This window comes from Calidris pugnax, unplaced genomic scaffold (assembly GCF_001431845.1).
Source record: "Calidris pugnax isolate Ruff unplaced genomic scaffold, ASM143184v1 scaffold24, whole genome shotgun sequence".
NCBI lineage: Eukaryota > Metazoa > Chordata > Aves > Charadriiformes > Scolopacidae > Calidris > Calidris pugnax.
The window spans coordinates 37,626,670-37,649,173 of NW_015090922.1; the positions used below are offsets into that span (position 1 = coordinate 37,626,670).

Here is a 22,504-nt window from a genome sequence, read left to right on the forward strand (position 1 = left end):
CAAAATTGATAATTTTTGTGGGATTGCTATATGGAAAACATGTGATTCATTATAAGCCAGTGGAAACTAAGAGGACAAATACATTTTTATGTCTTATCCAATGCAAAATTTAAGCCAGAAGAACCCCACTAAGCCATTTTAAGGACAACTAGTCACCTGGGGGGCGGAGAAGAAAAAAGACTTAGAATATCTCAGTGTATGTATCAATTCTCCACTTAGTTTCTGACATTGTCTTAAAATACACTCAATAAGCCAAGTGTAGCCATACTAACAAGCACTTCAAATTGGAGATACTGCTTTTAGAAATATTCTTAGAAGCTGATCGTGTGCCAGACAACATGCAAGAAATTATAGATGAATGGAAATCACCAGTTACCTCAGAAAACTCCATGAGCCTGCTGTGATTCTTAGATGCTTTGGATCTGGTGCCTTTTTTACTCAAGTTTTTTGGAGGGGTTGCTTTCTGAATGGAAGCTAGAGCCGCTCGGTAGAGAACATATTCCCTTGTTGCAACATGTTCTGATGCCTTAGCGCCATTCTAATGAAAAGAAAAAGAAGAATAAGATTTGAGAGAAGACTTATCTGATACCAATTCTTGGTGTAACAGAAGTCAACAACTTATTTTTGATCTGTCCTCCCACCTAGAAGGCTTCCTATAATAAAGCATCATACCAAGTAGTATGTTAATTTTATCTTAGCTTTTTCAGTTGCTACTGTTATAGACACGTAGAACAGACCCCTAATTCAGACCATCAAAACCAACCATCTTCTACTACATAATGTAACTTACTTTCATATTAACATAATTATTGAGGTAGAGAATGTAACCTCGTCACTGCAATGTTTAAAAGTACAAAGTAATATTTCTAATTCTTTCCACTGAATAGGGATGCTTGAAGTTTTCTTTCTGAAAAGTAAGAGAATTGGTGGGAGGAGCTAAATTTGCAGTTCAGGTTAAGAAAAGCATACAATGGCAGGGAGCAAATCAAACTTTATGGAATGAATGTTCAGTGCTATCCAACTGTTTCATCCCAACAGACCAGCATCATAAAATATTTCATAAAATTCAAGCTAGTTGACTACCTTATTCTGTGGCAGACCCAAAGCCTTGTTTCGTTGCCTCTTAAGGAAGAAAAACCCCAAACGTTTTAAAAGAGTCCTTCCTTGGTAAAGTGCAATGCTAGTGTGGTTGGATCTGTGGTTGCGTGGCACAGTCAGCAGAGTGGTTTCGCTCAGTCTCACTCCCTTCTGCATGAGTGGAGATGCTGAAGCTAAGCAGCCTCTGCTGAGAGCCTTGAGGGCTTGCCCAGTGGGCAGTGCTGGAACTGACCCTCTCCTTCCTGCCTTGCTCTGTGACACAGGACATGTGGAAGCTCTTAAGAACACCTGCATCTTTCCCTGGGTAATCTTGCTCAGTAAACCTTCCTCGGGATCCAAAGACAGGGAAGATCCCCAACAGGGAAGTGACTAGCAACACCTGAGACCAGGCATCCTAACTGGACTCCAGGTTTTCAATCTAAGAAACTCTTCTGAGATCTCTTAGGGCTGGGAGTAGTCCTGAAATAGCAGAAAGACACTACTGGTTAAGGCTTGAAATATCCAACAAGTGTAGAAACTTACAGAAAGGTTTTTCACAGCTTTACTATATATTTGGAAAATACATTTATCTTCCTGTAGAATCTTCTGCCATGTTGTGCTGACCTTGGCAAAACTGCAACGACAATACAAACATATCAGTTACCTCCTAGGAAAGGGAAAAACTTTTTATTTAATAGTAGGAACAACTATGCAATCTTTTCCTTTCATGTAGAAGGTGGGATATGTTCACAGTTGTAGTCTTTAATTTGCCTTCTAGGGAAAAAGGCACATTGACCATATTTGGCTTATACATGGCTTACACTGCCAGTTTATGTTTCAATATACTAATATATAATACTAACCATTGGTTTTGTCAATGTCACAAGCCCCTTATCTAAAGCATTCTTAAGCCATCTGATTAGGTTGCTTATTTTCCCAATGAAATACAATGAGATCAATATACTTACTTTACTAAATCCATCTCACCGAGATGCCTTAAGATGTTTGCTAATATATGCTTCAGGTTCTTTTGGAAGAGTTCAGCAAGAATGTCTATCGTGTCTAATCCCATTTTCTTTCCAATTAGGTTACAAAGTTCAACCTTTCCTCTAAAAACAATTCTGTCTACCACAGCCCAAGACTTGAGATTTCTTTTCCCATTTTTTTTCAAAGTTGAGCAAATCATTTCTTCATAATGGATTACTGGCAACAAAGTCTTCTTTGAAAACTGTGCTTGGTTTTGGTTCTTGAAACAATGCTTTGGTGTGTCACAGAGATTCCCAGCCAAAGGTATACTATCGTCATGTTCTACTGCATCAGCGTATTGGTTACTTAACATAGAGGAATAACCACTGTCCTCATTAAATTTACTGTTTTCCAGTGCCTCCATTTCATAGATACCTTCATCAAGTGTCTGGGTTAGTTGTTTGTTTTCTTTGTTGTGTATAGGTCTTCCTTCATCTTCAAGGTCTAGATTTCTGGTGGCCGCATGGTATGAGTCACTAAGGAGTATTTTCTGATGCTCTTCAGCACAGCTTTTACAAAAGTCTTCCTTACAATTCAAGGAGCAGGATTCTTCCAGTCTTGTTTTCTCCACAGTAGACTTCAGTGGTGCAAACCCAGCAGGAAGAGACGTACAATCAAAATCGCATTTCATTTTGAAAGAGGGGTTAAGGTTTGGTTTCATTAATCTGTTTGTATCCTGCAAGAAACAAGGAGGACAGAATTACTACACAGCATAAACTGCATCACAGGTTCTTTTTCTTATAAGGAACCAATCACTCCTCCCTTCTGTATTATGAATTTTAAGCTTTTATATAACTCACCCTCCAGCGTCTAAAACACAGACAACTAGTGGAACCAGTGGAATTAAGGATCAGCCACACATTTAATCTATGTGAGATCTTCTCAAAATTAGAGCTTTATGCTGCTTATAACTGGGGCAAGAAACTGACTGGATCATATAATGGTCTGGGCCGGAAGGGACCTCCAAATGTCATCTAGTCCGACCTCCCCGCAGTCAGCATGGACACCCCCACCTAGACCAGGTTGCCCAGGGCCTCATCAAGCCTCACCTTCAATGTCTCCAGGGAAGGGGCCTCAACCACCTCCCTGGGCAACCTGTTCCAGTGCTCCACCACCCTCACAGTAAAGAACTTGTTCCTAATATCTAATCTAAATATGCTCCCCTCCAGCTTAAATGCTTTACTTTGTCACCATTCCACCAGCATGGCCTACTCTAAGAGACACCAATGCTTCCAACTCCCTACCCTTAACGCAGGGATATACTCAGGACACTTGCAGTCCCTGCTAGGGACACCAGTGGCAGTGGGCCCATGAGTGACATTGGCCTCAGGCAGGGCTAGAGCTGGGCCTGAGCAGCCTGAAGCTTGCACCCAAGGCCAGAGACAACTCTGCTGATGCAGCCAGGTGTCTGGAACTTTAAAGAAGGGGAAAAGTTGAGTGGCAGAGGAAAAGCGTGAGTGCTCACACGTACGCCTAAATCACAATGCGTGTGTAAATTACAATGGAAAGCGGCGACCCTTAAGACAATGGTCAGAGTGAAACAGAGCTGACCTACAAGCATGATTTTAAGAGGGTGGGAGGTCGATAGATATTACAGGGAAAAATCGAGTTTTTCTTGCCCTTTTTCCTTCCCCTCCCCCCAGAGTGTGGTGCTATCTATATTAACAATTGCGGGGGGATGGGCGAGGGCTGAAGGGAAGAAGGAAGCCATCTCTCAAGTGTTAAATCTAGAAGGGGGGAAAAAAATTTCAATGTGCTTTGCAATCCCTATGCAAAGTAAGCTCCCCCATTTGAGCAGGTATTTTAAGGGATTTAAGCACTTCCAGCCGCTTTGGAAAAAAAAAATACTAGAAAAATGTGTTTCATGAACGATTCAGACAAAAAAAAAAAAGGCCTTTTTTTGTAGCTACTTTTAGTGGAAGAAGAGAGCAAATGCGGTTATGGCTTTGTACAGTGTGAGTGAACCGTGGGGAGAGAGGTGAGCCCCCCCCCCAAGCCTCCTTCTCCCCTTCCCCCCATGGCTTGCGCGCCACCAGCGAGCTGGGGAGCTTTTGGGCTGAAACCCTGCAAAATTGGGAAACGCGTGTCTCCTTCTCCCCCCGTTTTTCGGGGCTCCCAGGTCGGCCCCGACCACCCGTCGGGGCGGGCTGATCCGCGGGCCCCCCGGGCGCTGTCAGGGGGCTCCCGCCCGGCGCCCAAAGATGGCCTGGGCGGGCGGCGGGGAGACCCCGCGGCCCCGAGAACCGGAGCCTGAGCCTTCAAGGAAAGGGAGGGGAAGGGGGGGATGCCTCCGTTTCCCCCCCTCCTTGGGGTATTGCCCCCCAAAATGGAGGCAGCGGGGCGGGCAGGAGCGCGGCAGGGGGATGCCCCCCTCCGGCGGCGTGGCCCGGCGGGCGGGAGACAGCGCGGCGCGGCGCCTCCCCGCCCGTTGCTGCCCGCCGGCGGGAGCCGGGCATCCCCATCCCCGGTCTGCCCGCCACCTTTCGCGGCGCCCCTCAAGACCCGCCACCGCGTAACACCGGCAGCCCCCCGCCACACATCCCCCCCCACGGCGCTCCGCAGTCCCCGGCCACGGAGCCCTCACCGCGGAGACCCGAACCGTCCCCGCTCCACACAAGCCTTCCCCGCGGAGCCCCACAACCAGCCCCACCGATTCTCCCCAAGGGACCCTGCCGCGGAGCCCCGGCCCCGCCACCCTCCCGCCCTCACCTGCAGGGTTGCGCCGCCGCCGTCTCCCGCCGGCCCTGAGCGCGCGGCCGCCCGCCCCGGGTACTTTTAAAAACTTTGAATTTGGTATCCAAAACCGCGCCGGCCAATGGGGCGCCGCCGAGAGGGAAAGGAGGCGGCCAATGGGAGGCGGGGGGAAAGCGGAGGGAGCCAATCCTGAGGGGGTGGGCGGGGCCTGGTCCGGCTCGGCATTTTCCCTCCTCGGCCGGCAAAGGGCGAGTGGCGGGGAGGCGGTGTGCGCGCGCGCCGGGGCGGGGCGGGGCCGGAGCGCGGGAGACGCGGTGTGCGTGCGGGGGGGCTCCCGCCTCTTCCTCCCTCATTCCCTCCCGTCCTCCCGCAGCCCAGCGGGCTCGGGGCGCTCTCACACACCGACCGAACGGATTCCGCGCCCCGGGGGAAGCGGGGTGACACAGGGGTGTCCGCCCCCACCGAGATCGGCGTTCGTCCCGAAACGGGCGCGCCCGGGGGTGGCGGTGACACAGTCCTGAGGGAAAGGATTTGGGTTCTTACACCTGGGCTCCTCCCGCTATGGAGGGAGGAATTGTATTCCAGAGAAACACTGGAACAGGTTGCCCAGAGAAGCTGTGGCTGCCCCATCCCTGGAGGTGTTCATGGCCAGGCTGGATGGGGCTTTGAGCAACCTGGTCTGGTGGGAGGTGTCCCTGCCCATGGCAGGGGGTTGGAGCTCCATGATCCCTAAGGTCCCTTCCAACTCTAACCATTCTATGATTCTATTTATTTTACGGTGTAACCAGCATTACTCAGAGCTGGCAGAGTGGGGAGGAACGGTGCCAGGAGCTCAGCGGGGTGGACACCAGCGCGGGGGGTCCCATCACTGGCTGAGAAGACAGCCCAGAGAGGTGGCATTTGTTGTGCGATGACACACCTTGCGTTAAAATGAATATGGAGCATGAAAGGGACTTGGAAGTCTTTCCGTGGTGACGCTTGCCATGATAGGCTAAGGAGGCACCACTCAGGGTAGTGACGTCCACCTTATAGGATGCCACCAGATGCCATTTTTGGGATAGCTCTGTCAGCCTCCCGCTAGAACCACGTAATACCTGGCTTTTCTCAGCCTGATCGCGGACTGGCCACCTGCACAGCAACAACACACCTAGTCTCTGTTTAGGAGCCGGGTAACAGGGCAGCTACAAGCCAGGCAGGATCTGGGCAGGCAGGCCACCAGCTGGAACATCAGGGACTAAGGTGACAAAGACCTGAACACTTATCGTGCAGTGGTCAAGTGCTTAGACCTGGTTGATGGCCCTCATTTGTTTGGAGGAATATGAAGCTGAAGTCATAGAGAAGGAATCGCAAACTGCATCCGTCTCTTGGTGTAAGACAGTCTGGCTTTAAGTGAAGTCAAGAAAACTGTCACAACTGCTCCATATCTGCTCTTTACAGTACTGATCTGGTAGGAATAAAGACTTCAGTCTTAATTTCTGCTCCAATCAATACCTAATTCTTTCACCCACAAAATGCATCGATGTTCCTCTTCGCTTTCCTACGTGCCAGGCGGGAGTTGTAAATCTGGCTGTAAATCCAGACCTAGGTCTCACCAACAGGAAATACGTGTGCCTCACCTTGCACACACAGGCACTCCTACATCCCAAGTTAATGTACGCTTCTTTAATTATAAGATTTGGAACTTAAATCATAGTTACCATGCAGTATTTCCTAGAAAACAAAGCTGACGAAGGTCTTAAATGGTTCTATGCATTTTTTGACATGCATTCATTCAAACTGCAGTCTCAAATGTGATAAAAGATAATAAATTTACAATAATCAGTTGATTTTTATATAGGACATTTAAATAATGCATCTTTATTATAAACTATTTGTAGCAAACTTACTTTGTTCCATTTCTCATTTCTTACAATAATTTCAATTAGGAGCCTGAAAGTAAACACCCCTATACTCATGGTAACATTTTTCCTTAAGTTCCAATTTCTTATTTACTGGTATCTATATTTCAAAAACATTCCGTGTGTGTTCACACACGTCCATACATACAATGCATCATGGGATAATGTGGCATGGAAGCTGCAGGTTTTGTATTCCTATCTGTATTTGGCATTGTAAAATGTAACCTAAAATAAATGTTAAAAGTCTTCTTTACCTACAGATAGAAACATGTGCACGTATATCAATAGATTAGACAGGCAAAAGTTTTACTTTTTTTTTCACTGATCAAGTGTTTTAAGACACTGTTAAATAAATAGACAAAACCAGTAAGATGCTGTTCATACCACGTAACATTTAAAAAATCAATAAGCTGGAGTCAGCTGAAAACATAAAGGAGAAACTGAACTGAAGCCAAATGGAGACTGAAATACCAGCCAAATAATGTAACAATTCTTTTCACTTTTGAATCAAGAGGAGTAACATCCTTTTCAAAAACAATTCATATAACTTGGCAGTTGACTTCCACTGCTTTTTTTTTTTTTTTTATATTCCCTAACATTTTTTTTGTGTTTAGTAGTAAAGGCTGGAAGGCCATGAAAACATGAAGGAGATACACTTTGACTTCCTCTTCCACGCCACGTAGAAGTGATTAACAAAAATACAGAATTGTAGTGGGGTCATTTATTTATCACTTTCTTCCAATCACTCAAATAAAATAGGATTTTTTTGTTCTCTCAAGTAAGCTATTTGACACTGTCCTGATGTTTAAACTATTGTTTAAATGAAATCTGGAACTAGAAATAGCTCATTTTTTAACGCATACCTTTTGGAAGTGGTGTATCGGTATCTTCTCAGTGGAGAAAGGTAAAAACTGCAGTTACTTCTGGCCCAGTCAAGTTTACTTTTTTAAGAGGACTGCTGCAGCAGTAACGTCTCATATGAAGGTAAGAGAGTCTTTTACTCAGCAAGTAAGAAAACTGTTTATCAGGCATGAGGAAACAAATTGTGGTGTCTTTCATGATCTGAAAAGCAGTTGCATTTTCTGGCTGGTGGCTCCAAGAAGCTCCTTTGCTCCTTTGCAAATGTCTACATCTGTTGTAATGGGCCGACAAAGAGCAACGTTCAAGATAGATTCTTTTTTTCACTTTCTGAAATAATTTCCATTAAAGATTCATAATCAGCATATTCTCTCAGAGTTTGTATCATTTCATCTAGCATTTCTTCCCCTAGCATGAAAGACTCGATATGATGCACTGATCTGCTTATCCTGTGGTCAGTAATGCGGTCCTGTGGAAAGTTGTATGTTCTGATCTTCTCTGATCTTCCTTTCGTCCCCACCTATGAAAGAAGAAGTACCAGTTTATAAAAAGGATGAAATATTGATTAAGCATCTGAAGCAAACGCTTTCTCTCCCTCCCATAATTATCCAAAATTTGTTACAGTTACATAGTGCTTAGACCAGTTCAGCAGTTGTAGTAATTTTTCTCAAACATGTAGAAGAATTTACTGTATCTTTTTCTAGTATGTTTTGGTTCTTCATGCTCCAATCCAGTTTGTTTCACTAGATCTTTGAGGAGGATCTTTGGGGAGGGACTCTTTGCCAGGAAGGGTAATGATAGGACAAGGGGAAACGGTTTTAATTGTTCTCAAACATGTAGAAGAATTTACTGTATCTTTTTCTAGTATGTTTTGGTTCTTCATGCTCCAATCCAGTTTGTTTCACTAGATCTTTGAGGAGGATCTTTGGGGAGGGACTCTTTGCCAGGAAGGGTAATGATAGGACAAGGGGAAACGGTTTTAAATTGGAAGAAAAAAGATTCAGATTAGATCTCAGGAAGAAATTTTTTACTATGAGGGTGGTGAGACACTGGAACAGGTTGCCCAGGGAAGTTGTGGATGCCCCATCCCTGGAAGTGTTCAAGGCCAGGCTGGATGTGGCCTTGAGCAACCTGCTCTAGTGGGAGGTGTCCCTGCCCATGGCAGGGGGGTTGGAACTCGATGATCTTTGAGGTCCCTTCCAACCCTAACCATTCTATGATTCCATTCTATGATCTCTAGAATTTACATACTACTGAAATTTTAAGCCTGGCTAATAGATAACCTTTATTGCTCAAGCAGAACATTAAGGTTTTTTTACCCTGTGTAGGTCCTTCCTGGGCTCCTGTTCCTCTGTATTTCCATTTACTATTTGCAGTTCACCACAGGTGGAGTTACCCCAAGAACATACGCAGAATTATATCTTTACTAACTGAAACTTACTTGAATCTTTCGAACAGTGTTTCTCTTTTTGGTTTCTTCTTCCAGTTTGGCATTGTATAGTTTAGCAGATAGCATTTGCATAGCCTTCTCTTTGTTTCTAATTTGAGATCTTTCTTGCTGACATTCAGACACGATCCCTGCCAAAAATATCATGACATTTAACATTCAACGGTAACACATACTAAAAGGGTTTTGCAATTTCTAGAAGATTTTTATTATGTTACAATAAGCTGTTTCTTTCTTCAATACGTATTTTGGACTGGGAATGTAAAAGTCTAGGCTTATTAATGTCTAATGATACATTTTGGGAGAAAAGTGCAGGCTGAGTTGTACAGGTGCTTTAAGCCATAAGATAAGAAATTTAATGCGATATGTTGGACAACAGGTAGGTAATGAAATAAAAGATACGTGACGTGATCTGACTTACAGAAGACAACATTAATACTTGCACTTTTTGGCCACAGTTCCAGGAAATTTAGGTTTAAATGAGCAGTAAAATACACGAGATAGCGAGTATAAAGATTATGATTACAATATACAAAAATGAGCATGATTTTCTTTAAAAAAAAGGTGTGGTTTCTCCCCCCAAAGCATGCAGTTCCAGTTAAGATGAGAAGTGAATGGCCCAGGAAAGGAGTAGGGAGAAGAAATACAGGAATAAGACAGCACAAGCTAAGCTGTTATCTGCATTTTTTTAATTAACTCTGGTAAGATGACAGTATGCTTTTATAAGACTAATATTAATACATAGTATTACTTTATGAAAGACTTGTTTAGAAACAACTTTTTGGGCCGCAATAAGGGTTTATAAACAGAGTTAGGATGAGAGAAATAAAAGAAGTAGCAGGACAATTGTAAAGGAAGAGAAATCAGAGGAATGAAGAAGGGAAAGGTGAAATAGTAAAAAGTCAGGAGGTGAGATATAAACCCCCTTTGAACCATCTGCAGTGCATAACCACAAAACATTTGCAATACATTTTAAGATTTCTATAACAAACATTAATAAATACATTCAGCAAAACCTAAGATCATTTGCTGCTTTAAGTTTGTAGGGTTTTTTTCCCAAACATTCAAAACTTTTTGAATCTGGAGTACCTTCTTGTCACCATATCTTAAACAGAATTCTATCCTCTCCACTGTTTACCTTCTGCTTTACTGAGGTGATGCAACAAGTGCAGAATGGATTAATGTTTTCAATAAACGTGAAGAAATGGGTGGCAAAAATCTGGGTACGTGAAGATAAAGAGCACTCAGGATTACCTGAGGCTGTAAAGCCTGACTAATGTTTGTGGTAGAGAAGAGGAAAAGTTAAAAAGCGATGAAAGTCAAGGCAGCTGTTGTGGATTGCTCAAAGGGAAGTAAAAAGCTTAGGAATGGCAATAAAAAAAAAGGATGTGATAGCTAAAATGAGGTAGCACTTGAAAGTGTATCTTATCCCTCCTGCGTTTCCTAACCTGAGCCCTAGGGATGGGCTGATCCTAATTCCACGTGTAATCTACAGGAAAGGAGCCAGCAGACAAATGGAAGCTGGCATCCTGAGTAGACTCTGCAATTAAAAGCAACATTTTAATACAGAAATAGAGCAATCTCTCTTTTGGAGACTAGTCAAGAAAAGGCAAATCATCAGATTTTCACCTACTTTGTTTTTCAGTTTCTTTTTGATTATTTGAAAGCTTACGTATAACTTTTTAACAGAAACTGAGCTGGATGCTTTTAGAGTGTCACACTTAATGGCAAAATGGATAGTTTGCCTACTGAAGCCAGTAGTCTTCACTATTACAAATTGGAGTGGCATAAGACGGCGCATTTACAGTAGTCTAAACACACGTGAAAACTATGCAAAAACTCTGCTCTACTGTTGTCCAGTTTTGAAAATAAAACCATTGTTTCAAAAGAGATTCTGAAAGCTTAAATATAACTTTTTAACAGAAACTGAGCTGGATGCTTTTAGAGTGTCACACTTAATGGCAAAATGGATAGTTTGCCTACTGAAGCCAGTAGTCTTCACTATTACAAGTTGGAGCGGCATAAGATGGCTCTACTGATGTCCAGTTTTGAAAATAAAACCATTGTTTCATTGGAGTGGCATAAGACGGCGCATTTACAGTAGTCTAAACACACGTGAAAACTATGCAAAAACTCTGCTCTACTGTTGTCCAGTTTTGAAAATAAAACCATTGTTTCAAAAGAGATTCTGACAGCAATGTAGTTCTTGTACTAAGAAGAAACCAAAGCACCTGTTGGAATATGAACTATCCGTACAGCACTGTCTGTGGTGTTGACATGCTGGCCTCCAGCTCCACTAGCTCGCTTTGTTTCAATCCGTAGATCTTTTGGATTAATTTGCAGCTTCATCTGTTGTGGGAGACCAAAAAAAAAAGAAAAAAGAACATATTTATATTGTTTCTTTCTAGACAGATATCAAATATGCATAGTTGGGTTTATTTTATAAGTCACATACAGGCAAGATCAAACTTTTTAAAGTTTATGAGTGGTAGCTCACACCCACTTATAAACGGATTAACAAATCCTTGTAGCCAGATTGGAATGTGATGTGATGGAAGCCAGGAAATCAGACAAATAGTAGCTTAAGGCATAACCATCCCATAACAGTGATCTTCCCACTCTTCTGAAAGCTCTGCACCCTCTTCCAGCAAAGTTAACCAATATTTGAACTTATTGGATTAATTTGCAGCTTCATCTGTTGTGGGAGACCAAAAAAAAAAGAAAAAAGAACATATTTATATTGTTTCTTTCTAGACAGATATCAAATATGCATAGTTGGGTTTATTTTATAAGTCACATACAGGCAAGATCAAACTTTGTAAAGTTTATGAGTGGTAGCTCACATCCACTTATAAACAGATTAACAAATCCTTGTAGCCAGATTGGAATGTGATGTGATGGAAGCCAGGAAATCAGACAAATAGTAGCTTAAGGCATAACCATCCCATAACAGTGATCTTCCCACTCTTCTGAAAGCTCTGCACCCTCTTCCAGCAAAGTTAACCAATATTTGAACTTGACCAGATCGGTTTTTAGAAAAAAATGTATGATATTCCCTTGACTGGCTCTGGAATGGAACGGTGGTCTCTAGAAGGAAGGAGCAAGACAACTTTGGGAGAGAACAGGAAGGATAACATCTTTGACAATTTGCTAGGCCAACGTGAAACAAAGATCAAAATGAAGCTTTAATTCTTACTCAGTTGTTTTTAACCAAGCAAACACTGCAAGAATGAATTATCACCCAGACACTTTGGAAGGGGAAAGTGATGACACTACAAAAATGGAGAAGAGAAGGTGCTAAAAGAAACCTGTAAGCTCTGTAAACTAATTCAGTCTTTTGTTACTTTGGAAAAAATGTTAAGTTTTCCACAAAACATGCAAGAAACAGTCACAGTGAATTTTCAAGTTACGGTGAAGTAAACTGCCAGTGACTTTCTTGAGATTAAGATTATGAGGAAATCCAGAAATTCTTTATTTCAGCCGCATAGACAAAAATAAATATGACTTAGTTTAAGATTTAAAAAAAAAAAAAAATCATTAAGAGAGAATAACAACAGAGACAGAAAATACTTGGGTATCAGCAATACAGCATGTAAAAACACTGCTCATGGTAAAGTCAGTTATACTAGAAGATAACTATTACCTCAGTGGGTTGGGGTAATATTGCAACAGTCATTGTGCTGGTGTGAATGCGCCCTTGTTTTTCTGTCTTTGGCACCCGCTGCACACGATGCACTCCTCCTTCAAATTTCATGTGCTTGTACGCCTCAAGACCCGCTATACTGGCAACCGCGTGCCTTAGGCCACCTTAAATATAGAAGAAAAACAGTTGCAGAGCTGTTAAGAAAAACTGCTGGTACTATGCTGTTATATTTTAAACAGGATATTCAGACGTCATTGCCATTTGTTTCTCAAAATTATGAGTTTACTATTTAAATACTTAGGCAGAATTATATCGAAAATGCACGTGAAGTCTTAAAAAAACAGCCAGACATACATAGTCACACACAATCTCATGTAAGGGACTGTCAAATTCTCTTTTATCAAGTCCAATTTAATTTTTCTACATACATTAAAAGGTTGTCTACAAACCACATATGTACATGTACACATACAACCACAAACCATAGTAGAACTCTAACACCAGTAGTAAGTTGACATAAAGATCAAATTTTGAAAGCCACCTTCAGAAACTCCATTTTTTTATTGTTAGTTCAGAACCTTGTAATTCAATGGAAAAATTCCGAACTCTTTAACTGAAGGGGGAGTGCTATTCATACTCTTATTATCCATTCTCCTCTGTGCATCCTACCCAACTTTGCTCTTTCATTTCATTTTAATCTTTTGCTCCCTTGGAGCGAGCATAACTCCAGCTCCTGCCCCTCTTACCAGCACATCCAGCAAAACACCTGAAAGCAATATCCTAAAAATCAGAACTGGAACTTGGAAGTAAAGCCCAATGCAATCATGGTTTGTAAAAGAGAGAATTTGTTGCAATGCCAGTTTATAGCATTCTTGCTCTTCCTTGTTTGCTAGCGTGCAAACCCTTCAGTTGTGCCCATAAAACTGTTTGAAGGATCAAAGAAGTGATGGCGCTATAAATGAATGTAATTTTTCATGCATTTTGGTTTTTAATTCAGCTCAGTTCTGAGATCCCATTCTCAGCACAGTGGGTGGTTTGCCAAGGGAATGGCTGAAGAGGAGAGAGGTGGCCTTGAAAGAGCACTGCTGTTGCACTCTTGCAACTTCAAACCACAGCCAAGGAAAAGAAGAGGCACATACTTCTCAGAAATACTGTTCTAGGCTATCTCTAGACTAAGGAAACCGACCATAGGGACAAGATAGCAGCTTTCTTTTAGACAGGAAAATGAAGACCACGTAGAACATGAAAATGCCCTACAGAGCAGGAAAAAAACATCAGCCAGAACATAGGCCAGGTTGTTCACTTCCACAGAGAAGGTTTGCAAATGTCTTCATTCTTTAACATTCCCTCATTAGTTGACTAAAACATATTTCCTTTTACAGTCACCTTTGTGGAAAATAGCCTAAACTGCCTCTTCCTTTCTCTTTCATCTCATTTTTGTCCTTCTGACTTTTAAAAAGTTTGTTTCTGCTTGTACAAATCTCTACCATTTTGATTCAAATAAATGTTCACATAGTGCTGATCTAATTTATAGCCATTATCTACCACCAATTCTGTAAGATAAATCTGTCATGTTTAGAATAACTCTGACCATAAAGCATGCAGTCTAACAAATGAGAGTACCTGTCAAAATCTTCAGTTTAAATCAGTAAGTTTCATTCTAACAGGTACCGTGAAATCTTTCTAGTACTATGCAAATGCTATTGAAATGAACAAAAGAGTTCTTCTTTAAAGAATCTTACATAACCTAAAATAATTAATCTTACTTACTCCTTTACATATAAAAGCAAGTGCTAAAAAAAATCATAAGCAACCTCTGCACATGAGGAAGATGAAGCCAAGCTACGTCAGGAATAAAAATAATGTAAACGTCCACAAGGCTATGGCATTACTGATAAGTATTAATGACGTGATAAACAGTTTATTGCAAAAGCTGATGTTCTGTCTTTCCTCCCTCACTTCTCCCAGCATTAATATATATACCACGGGAATAGTCTATTTGAGCTGCAGCCATGTCTGTGACATGTTCAGGAGAGTTTAATTTCGTAGCTGTACCAGTGTGCCTGTGGCAGCCTAGTGCTTAGCACGAGATGACTGGGAAACCAGTTCAAAAGACAGGTATTGGGTCATACTGCTCCAAACCAACTATTACCAACATGGGTTTAATAGGAAATGCAGCCAAATCCAATGAAACTTCAACAGACCCTTTACCCTGGGAGGCATGTTGTAGGCCTGTCAAATGCTAAAAATCTCTCTGCAATTATATTAAGCGTTGACTGAAAAACAATTAGAGTTTTTCTGACAGATTGCATATCCTAACATCCTAGCTTTTCTCATTTCTTTGCCAAAGTTTCACTAAGAAAGAAAAAGTTTCGCAACCAATCTGAGGTATGGGCAAGTGCCCATCTACTGATCCATACCCACTATGATATAGGCATTACCTCCACAGCAACAGGTGAAAAAGCAAAATGTGCTGGCTTTACTCACAACAGCACGGGTAACAGTAAGCCTGCAGATCTGTTAACACAGACAGACTTAGCAAATCTAGTCTGCTGAGAAACGTGGTTGACAATCCGTCAATCAAAACCCCAAATCCCTGCTGATGGTTGGGCATGTTTTAGATTGCAGTTTCACAGTCGGCTTAAGGTGATTGAACCTCTTCCTGCTGGAAAGAGGTCCTGGTTTTCGCACTGTCACCAGAAGTCACACACTTCTGCCTCTACCACACAGCATTTCTCCTCTTTCTTTGTGCTGGATCACCTGAAAACTAATTGGGGGGGGAAGGGGGGAAGAGGGATCCGGGGTTGTTTATGCTATTTTTCAGTTGGAATGACTTGGTGATGAGACTCTGTGAAAACACATAATCACAAGTGCCAATGCAAAGAAGTCAGCAGCAACACAACTTTACACACTATCTGGATCAAGCTAAAATTAACTAACATGTGCCACTGCCTCAGCTTGTTGCGCAAACCTACCAATGCCCATCTTTGCAAAGACACTGTTCCATGAGATGCAGTGAACAAACTTCACAGTTCATCACCAGAAGATCCATTTTTTCCACCTCCTTGCATTCAGCCCCATGTTGCTGCTTATCTTATGCTAGTTCTAAGGCTCATGAGAACTGGCTTCACACATTAACTAGGCAAAAACACTACCTCAGCATTAAAAAGAATTGTTTTAGTGAAAAGACACCAAAACAGACAAAAAAAAAATTTTTAAATGAAAAAGGTAGGACTGCTCAAACAGGCAGGGAGGCAGTAAGGAAGAACAGAAAAGCATCTCCTTTTACTGACATCAAGCTGTTAAACTGATTACCTGTGAAATTTTAGTTGAAGACTTTCATAAATAATTAGATCTCTTATCTGTCCTTTGAAAGTCTCAACAAGTCCCCCACTTTGCTCGTGCATTAGCTGTTGCAGATGAGCTATATAAATCCTCTGATCACATTATTTCAGATGAATTCAAGATGTTTTAGACTAAACCTCAAGAACAGCTTTAGTCATACTGATCCCTCTCTGCCAAGGGATACATAGTAATAAACAGACTTTCAACCTGCCACCAAACTGATCTATAAATATTAGAAACTTTAAGTAACTAAGTAGAACAGCGTATCCAGATAAAAAGTATATAAACTGTCTTTGTAAAAAAATAAAGGTAAAGCAACATATCTGAATCACTTTCTGAACTTTCTTCCACCAAACAGTCCGTTTCATTTCTACTTTTTTAAACTACTGAAAGGCAAGTTTTATTTTTTAGTACTTTAGTATTTTAATAGTACTTCTGAAATGGAATTTCATTCTTAAATACAGAAGCTGAAGAAATTCTTACTCAGACATTCAAACAATCTTCCACTTCTAAAATTAAGTTAGTGCAAATTAGCTTCCTGCAGTCAGGAAATTCAAGTGTCACATGAATGAGTGTTTCAACTTAAATTAAAAACTTCCAAAGATTAAGTATTTTCGTTACTGACCTATTTCACTGCGGAAGTATTCTAATATTTCAAATTTCCACTGTTTATAGGCAGCATATCGTTGATACATATCAAATATCTCCGAGGTGAACAGCATGGCTTCCTGCCCTCCAACTCCAGCGGTTACTTCCATAAGAAGATCACTCTTGTCTGTTTCTTCTGAAGGAATCAAAAGCAACACTATCTGTGAATACAAAAAACACCCAGCTAAGACTTCCCTCTGAGGCTGCTATCCACAACCGGGACAGTATAAAATGCCAGACAAGTCTGTAATTGATCTAGGCCACATTCTCCTGCACCAACTGGTGGGATGCCCAGAGGACAGGTTCCTCCTGCTGGGAAGTAGCAGCAGTCAGGAAGATGGGGAAAGTGGAGGGGATATTGCATGGTAGGAGGCTCCCTGTGTCCGTTCGCAGTCACATGAGCTACACAGGTCTCTCTTGAGACCTACGAAACTTCACAGAAGTTTTTACTTATCAGGAGGACTGTGACATCTGGACACCACAGGACACATGACAGTTCTTGCAAGACAACTAAGCATCTCCCTTCCCAGAAGATTCTCAACTGCAGAGCTAAGGTGGCGTGGAAGTTCAGGAGGACAGTCCTTCAACAACAATTCCGCTCTATTATTCATTTATTTATTTACAAAGGGAGAGACTGCCTTATATTGATCTGTAGAAGAAAGATACACTAGAACAAGAAAACTGTATCACAGTTTTGCAGGCTGGATCAAAACTGGATTGTTTGAAAATGCTTTTCAATCACCTTCCTTCCCTAGCACTGGGTGATGCTCCTTTCCAGACTTCTTCTTCTTTTGACAAAATCAGAAGTATTTATAAAAATATTTATAAAGGGACTCAATCCAGCATTTACTAGCATTGGGTGATGCGCCTTTCAAGACTTCTTCTTTTGACAAAATCATAAGTATTTATAAAAATATTTATAAAGGGACTGTTGTATTGTTGTCAAAGGAACAAAGAATGTGACAATGCCAGCTTCTACTTCACCAGTAACATTAAGAATATGTAACAGTTTGTTTACCTGAAGATCATTATTTTTAGTTTAAAATGACATAAGATACTATGTAGAACCCATACAAGGTAGCAGTCCAAAGTAGTTACATAGTATTAAACTACTTTTTTCAAAACCACTACTGTGTTGTGATACTACACAATTTAATGTTTCCAACAGATAAAAAAGCTGGGTATCCATAAAGGTACACCCAGACATGACAAACTGTAGCACCTACTTATAAAGGTGTATTGATTAAAAAAAATTTCAACTCTAAGCAGGCATGCACTTAAAGGCTGGTCTCTATAACATCTGAATTTTTCATTTTCCTTAGGTAACAGGCACTAATTGAGGAGTATAATTGGCAAGGAGGGAAGGAGGAGAAGAGTTGTATCTTATTTTGATGAGAAGACAATTTGGTTTTGTTAATTTAAGAATGGCAAGGTAATAGAGGCTTTTAAAGGGGATCTAACCTCTTGTTTCAGTTCAGCTATCTCTTCTTCACAGGAGGCGATTTCCGTTTCTGCAAGCTTCCGGAAATCTTCGCTCTCATCTGGAATATTACCTAACCTTTACCTAAAGATCATTATTTTTAGTGTTAAATAACGTAAGATACTATGTAGAACCCATATAAGGTAGCAGTCTAAAGTAGTTACATAGTATTAAACTACTTTTTTCAAAACCACTACTGTGTTGTGATACTACACAATTTAATGTTTCCAACAGATAAAAAAGCTGGACATCCATAAAGATACACCCACACAAGACAAACTGTAGCACCTACTTATAAAGGTGTATTGATTAAAAAAAATTTCAACTCTAAGCAGGCATGCACTTAAAGGCTGGTCTCTATAACATCTGAATTTTTCATTTTCCTTAGGTAACAGGCACTAATTGAGGAGTATAATTGGCAAGGAGGGAAGGAGGAGAAGAGTTGTATCTTATTTTGATGAGAAGACAATTTGGTTTTGTTAATTTAAGAATGGCAAGGTAATAGAGGCTTTTAAAGGGGATCTAACCTCTTGTTTCAGTTCAGCTATCTCTTCTTCACAGGAGGCGATTTCCGTTTCTGCAAGCTTCCGGAAATCTTCGCTCTCATCTGGAATATTTGAGTATGGTTAATCCTCAGACTTACATCAGTGCCACTGTCAGAAAACCTTCTGAAAAATAACCACATGAAAAACTTACTCTACAAAAAAAAAAAAAACACCACCAAACCAAAACCCCACAAAATACCCCCACAACACAAACCCCCTCAAACACACTAAACCTGCCAGAAAATGGGATTAATAAATATGTACTGTTTGTATTTGTTACAGATTGTATGTAGAGTGTTTTCTGATATTGTTCAGGTATGAGGCATGGGAAAATATGAAATACAAGAAGTTCCACGTACACATTAAAAAAACTCCAACCCAACCAAAACCACAACAACTGCCGTGCTGGTGATCAAATGGTGGCACACGTTGCCTAGAGAAGTTGCAGAGTCTCCATCCTTCGAGATTTTCAAGCCCTGACTGGACACAACCCTGAGCGACCTGCCGTGGGTGACCCTGCTTGAGCACGGGGATGGACTGGGTGATCTCCAGAAGTCCCTTCTCACCTCAGCCTTTCTGTGATTCTAAGAAATGACTTCCTGTATTTCACTGTGACAGGAACATCAGGGATTTATAAAGAGCGCGGCAGCCCCACAACTGACACTCTTCATTAAAAGGACTATTACTCCTATCATTGTATGCAAAAATTTGGAGATAGTAGTAGTAATTTCAAGTATTTTATCTCTGCCAATTTATTCCAGAACAGCTGGAATAACACATCACTAAAAACAAAGGTATGGAAGAATTTTTGCATAAGAAGAGGAACTTGTAATTTTAAAGTGTTAGTTGACTGATCAACACTAATGCTTTACAATTAAGACTTGTTTTTCTGTACTACAGTTTTGATATGTTAACATGTTCCTTTTTTTCTAGTCAATATCAAACTTCACCCACACTCAAAAAATATCTATAAAAATCAGCATCTTAAGCAGTCTCTGATCCGCACTGATTCAGCTCACTCATGCAGAAGAAATAAATATTAACCCCAAAAGGAGGAAATGGTACACACACAATGAAAAAGGGGGAACTGGGGCAGGCACAGGAACACATAACTGCACGGTCAGCAGCAAGAGGAGAAATAGAAAGATGCTAGACTTCTTTTTTTCCCCCCATGTACAGCAAGCTCTTAAATGCGTTCAGCTAAGGGGGGAGGTGCACTCTTACAGTAAAGCCACACCATCTCTTTGACTCTACAATTTAGGTTTAACATTGGTAAATTGCCCCCACCCAATCAGTTCTGTAAGAAGGAAGTTAAAAAGATAGTCATGCGTAAACTGGTTTAAACAACAAGCATGCTCTTTACCTACAGCTGGCTAAGAGCACGCACGGTTGACTACCTGACTAACTGTAACTCCTTAAACATGTTAACATGATTGCCTCCAACTATTTACATTTCTTTACAATAACTACTAATCAAGGGCTAGTCACTAAGGCCAACAAAAGAAAGGGTAAGAATTAAGGAATTACAATCAAACTAGCTATTCACACTGCAACAATTATCCAGTGAAGAAATAATCTATTTAATAGCAATTGAGTACTTTAAGGTCCAATGTAATATAAGCTCTAAAATCAGTTAAAAATAATATATATAAATATTTTGAAGTATGAACTACAGACATGCTCAAAGTTACTTGTAATCACTTCACTTTGCTGGTTTTGATGACACTGGCTTTTTCAGCAGGTTCTGAAAGGAGAGGAAAAAAAATCCCTCCATTTCAGTTAGTCTGGGCCATTGATTAATTTTTTTCAAGGGAACTAGGGGTCCTTTTTCAATCTGAGGTGGGAGAGAACGAAAGGAAACAAAGAGACCGTCTGCTTTCATACAGTGTTCATCACCTTCATCAGCTGAAATAACTGACAAGTTAACACTCTTATTTCAGCAGTATTTAGAGAAGCAAAAGGGTTAGGTTGATGGTTGGACTAGATGATCTTAAGGGTCCTTTCCGACCTCGACAATTCTATGATTCTACTACATGACCTGGGGAACATTTCATGATCTATGATGAGATCTATGATGATGGGCATGATGAGAAAGACCTGGGAGTCCTGGTGGACAATAGGATGACCATGAGCCAACAATGTGCCCTTGTGGCCAAGAAGGCCAATGGCATTCTGGGGTGCATCAGGAAGAGTGTGACCATCAGGTCAAGGGAGGTTAACCTGCCCCTCTGCCCTGGTGAGGCCCCATCTGAAGGACAAGCAACTGCTGGAGAGGGTACAGCAGAGGGCTACAAAGATGATTAGGGGCCTGGAGCATCTGTCTTACAAGGAGAGGCTGAGGGACTTGGGTCTTTTTAGTTTGGAGAAAAGAAGACTGAGGGGGGATCTGACCAATGCTTATAAATACTTAAAGGGAGGGTGTCAAGACGATGGAGCCAGTCTTTTTCCAGTGGTGCCCAGGGACAGAACAAGAGGAAATGGGCACAAACTTGAATATAAGAAGTTCCACCTAAACATGAGGAGGAATTTCTTTACTTTGAGTGTGGCAGAGCCCTGGAACAGGCTGCCCAGGGAGGTGGTGGAGTCTCCTTGTCTGGGAACATTCAAAATGGGCCTGGACATGCTCCTGTGCAACCTGCTCTGGGTGGACCTACTTTGGCAGGGGGGTTGAACTAGACGATCTCCAGAGGTCCCTTCCAACTCCATATCATTCTGTGATCTAGTGAAAGTTTTCTCATCTTACAGCGCTGTTTACCTGCATTTTGTTTCTAACCGCTATCAAAACAAAGTTTGATTCAGGCTAAAAAAATATTCGCTATTTGGAAACACCTGAAGTATGCAGCCGACAACAGGCCCCAGAGTTAGATCAGAGCATGGAGACAGCATGAGCAGATGCTGAGGTTGATGACTGCTGAAATGGATGCGAGCCAACATACATAAACATGGAATCATGGAATTGTTGGAGTTGGAAGGGACCTCTAGAAAGCATCTAGTCCAACTCCCCTGCCAAAGCAGGATTGCCCAGAGCACATCACTCAGGATGGCATCCAGGTGGGTCCTGAAGATCTCCAGAGAAGGGGACTCCACGACCTCCCTGGACAGCCTGTTCCAGGGCTCTGTTACCCTCAACAGAAAGAAGTTTTTCCTCATATTTGAGTGGAACTTCCCATGTTCCAGCTTGTGCCTGTTGCCCCTCATCCTGTCACTGGGAAACACTGAAAAGAGTCCGGCTCCATCCTCCCTCAAACCACCCTTTAGATACTTGTAAGCGTTAATAAAGTCTCCCCTCAGCCTTCTCTTCTCCAGGCTAAAGAGTCCCACCTCTCTCAGCCTTTCCTCATAAGGGAGATGCTCCAATCCCTTAATCATCTTAGTTGCCCTACGCTGGACTCTCTCCAGTAGTTCCCTGTCCCTCTTGAACTGGGGAGCCCAGAACTGGACACAGCATTCCAGCTGTGGCCTCCCCAGTGCAGAGCAGAGGGGGAGAATGACCTCCCTCGACCTGCTGGCCACACTCTTCCCTGTGCAGCCCAGGATCCCATCGGCCCTCTTGGCAACAAGGGCACACTGTTGGCTGATGGGAAGTTTGCTGTCCACTAGGGTCTCTCAGATCCTTCTCCTCAGAGAAATCCATGAACGAAAAATATATTAAAAAAAAATATTAAAAAAAAAAAATCTATCCCTGATAGATATCTTTATTTTACATGAAGAAGATGCCATCACACAGCCTCTCCATACCCCTCCCCAGCCCATCTGTGTCCTGGCCTCTGCTCCCCCACCCCACAGGCCTTTAACCCCCCCTCACGCGTGTCACCGCCGTCCCGCCACGCGCCGCCCCGCACC

General features: G+C 41.9%; 2 protein-coding genes across 2 annotated transcripts; both read right to left on the bottom strand.

Moving 5' to 3' along the window:
• Positions 1-138: 138 nt before the first annotated feature.
• LOC106892939 (F-box only protein 5-like) lies at positions 139-4,859 on the bottom strand. Its single transcript, XM_014950509.1, has 5 exons — positions 4,813-4,859; positions 2,046-2,779; positions 1,621-1,711; positions 377-538; positions 139-156 (listed from the first exon to the last, which is right to left on the bottom strand). The coding sequence occupies exons 2-5, from the start codon at positions 2,762-2,764 to the stop codon at positions 139-141; spliced, it is 990 nt and encodes a 329-aa protein (XP_014805995.1). The 5' UTR covers positions 2,765-2,779; positions 4,813-4,859.
• Positions 4,860-6,976: 2,117 nt separating this feature from the next.
• MTRF1L (mitochondrial translational release factor 1 like) lies at positions 6,977-18,666 on the bottom strand. The gene is made up of 6 exons (XM_014951323.1): positions 18,644-18,666; positions 16,614-16,797; positions 12,644-12,807; positions 11,232-11,349; positions 8,995-9,131; positions 6,977-8,073 (listed from the first exon to the last, which is right to left on the bottom strand). Exons 2-6 carry the CDS (start codon positions 16,744-16,746, stop codon positions 7,858-7,860), a joined length of 768 nt encoding a protein of 255 aa, XP_014806809.1. The 5' UTR covers positions 16,747-16,797; positions 18,644-18,666; the 3' UTR covers positions 6,977-7,857.
• Positions 18,667-22,504: the final 3,838 nt, after the last annotated feature.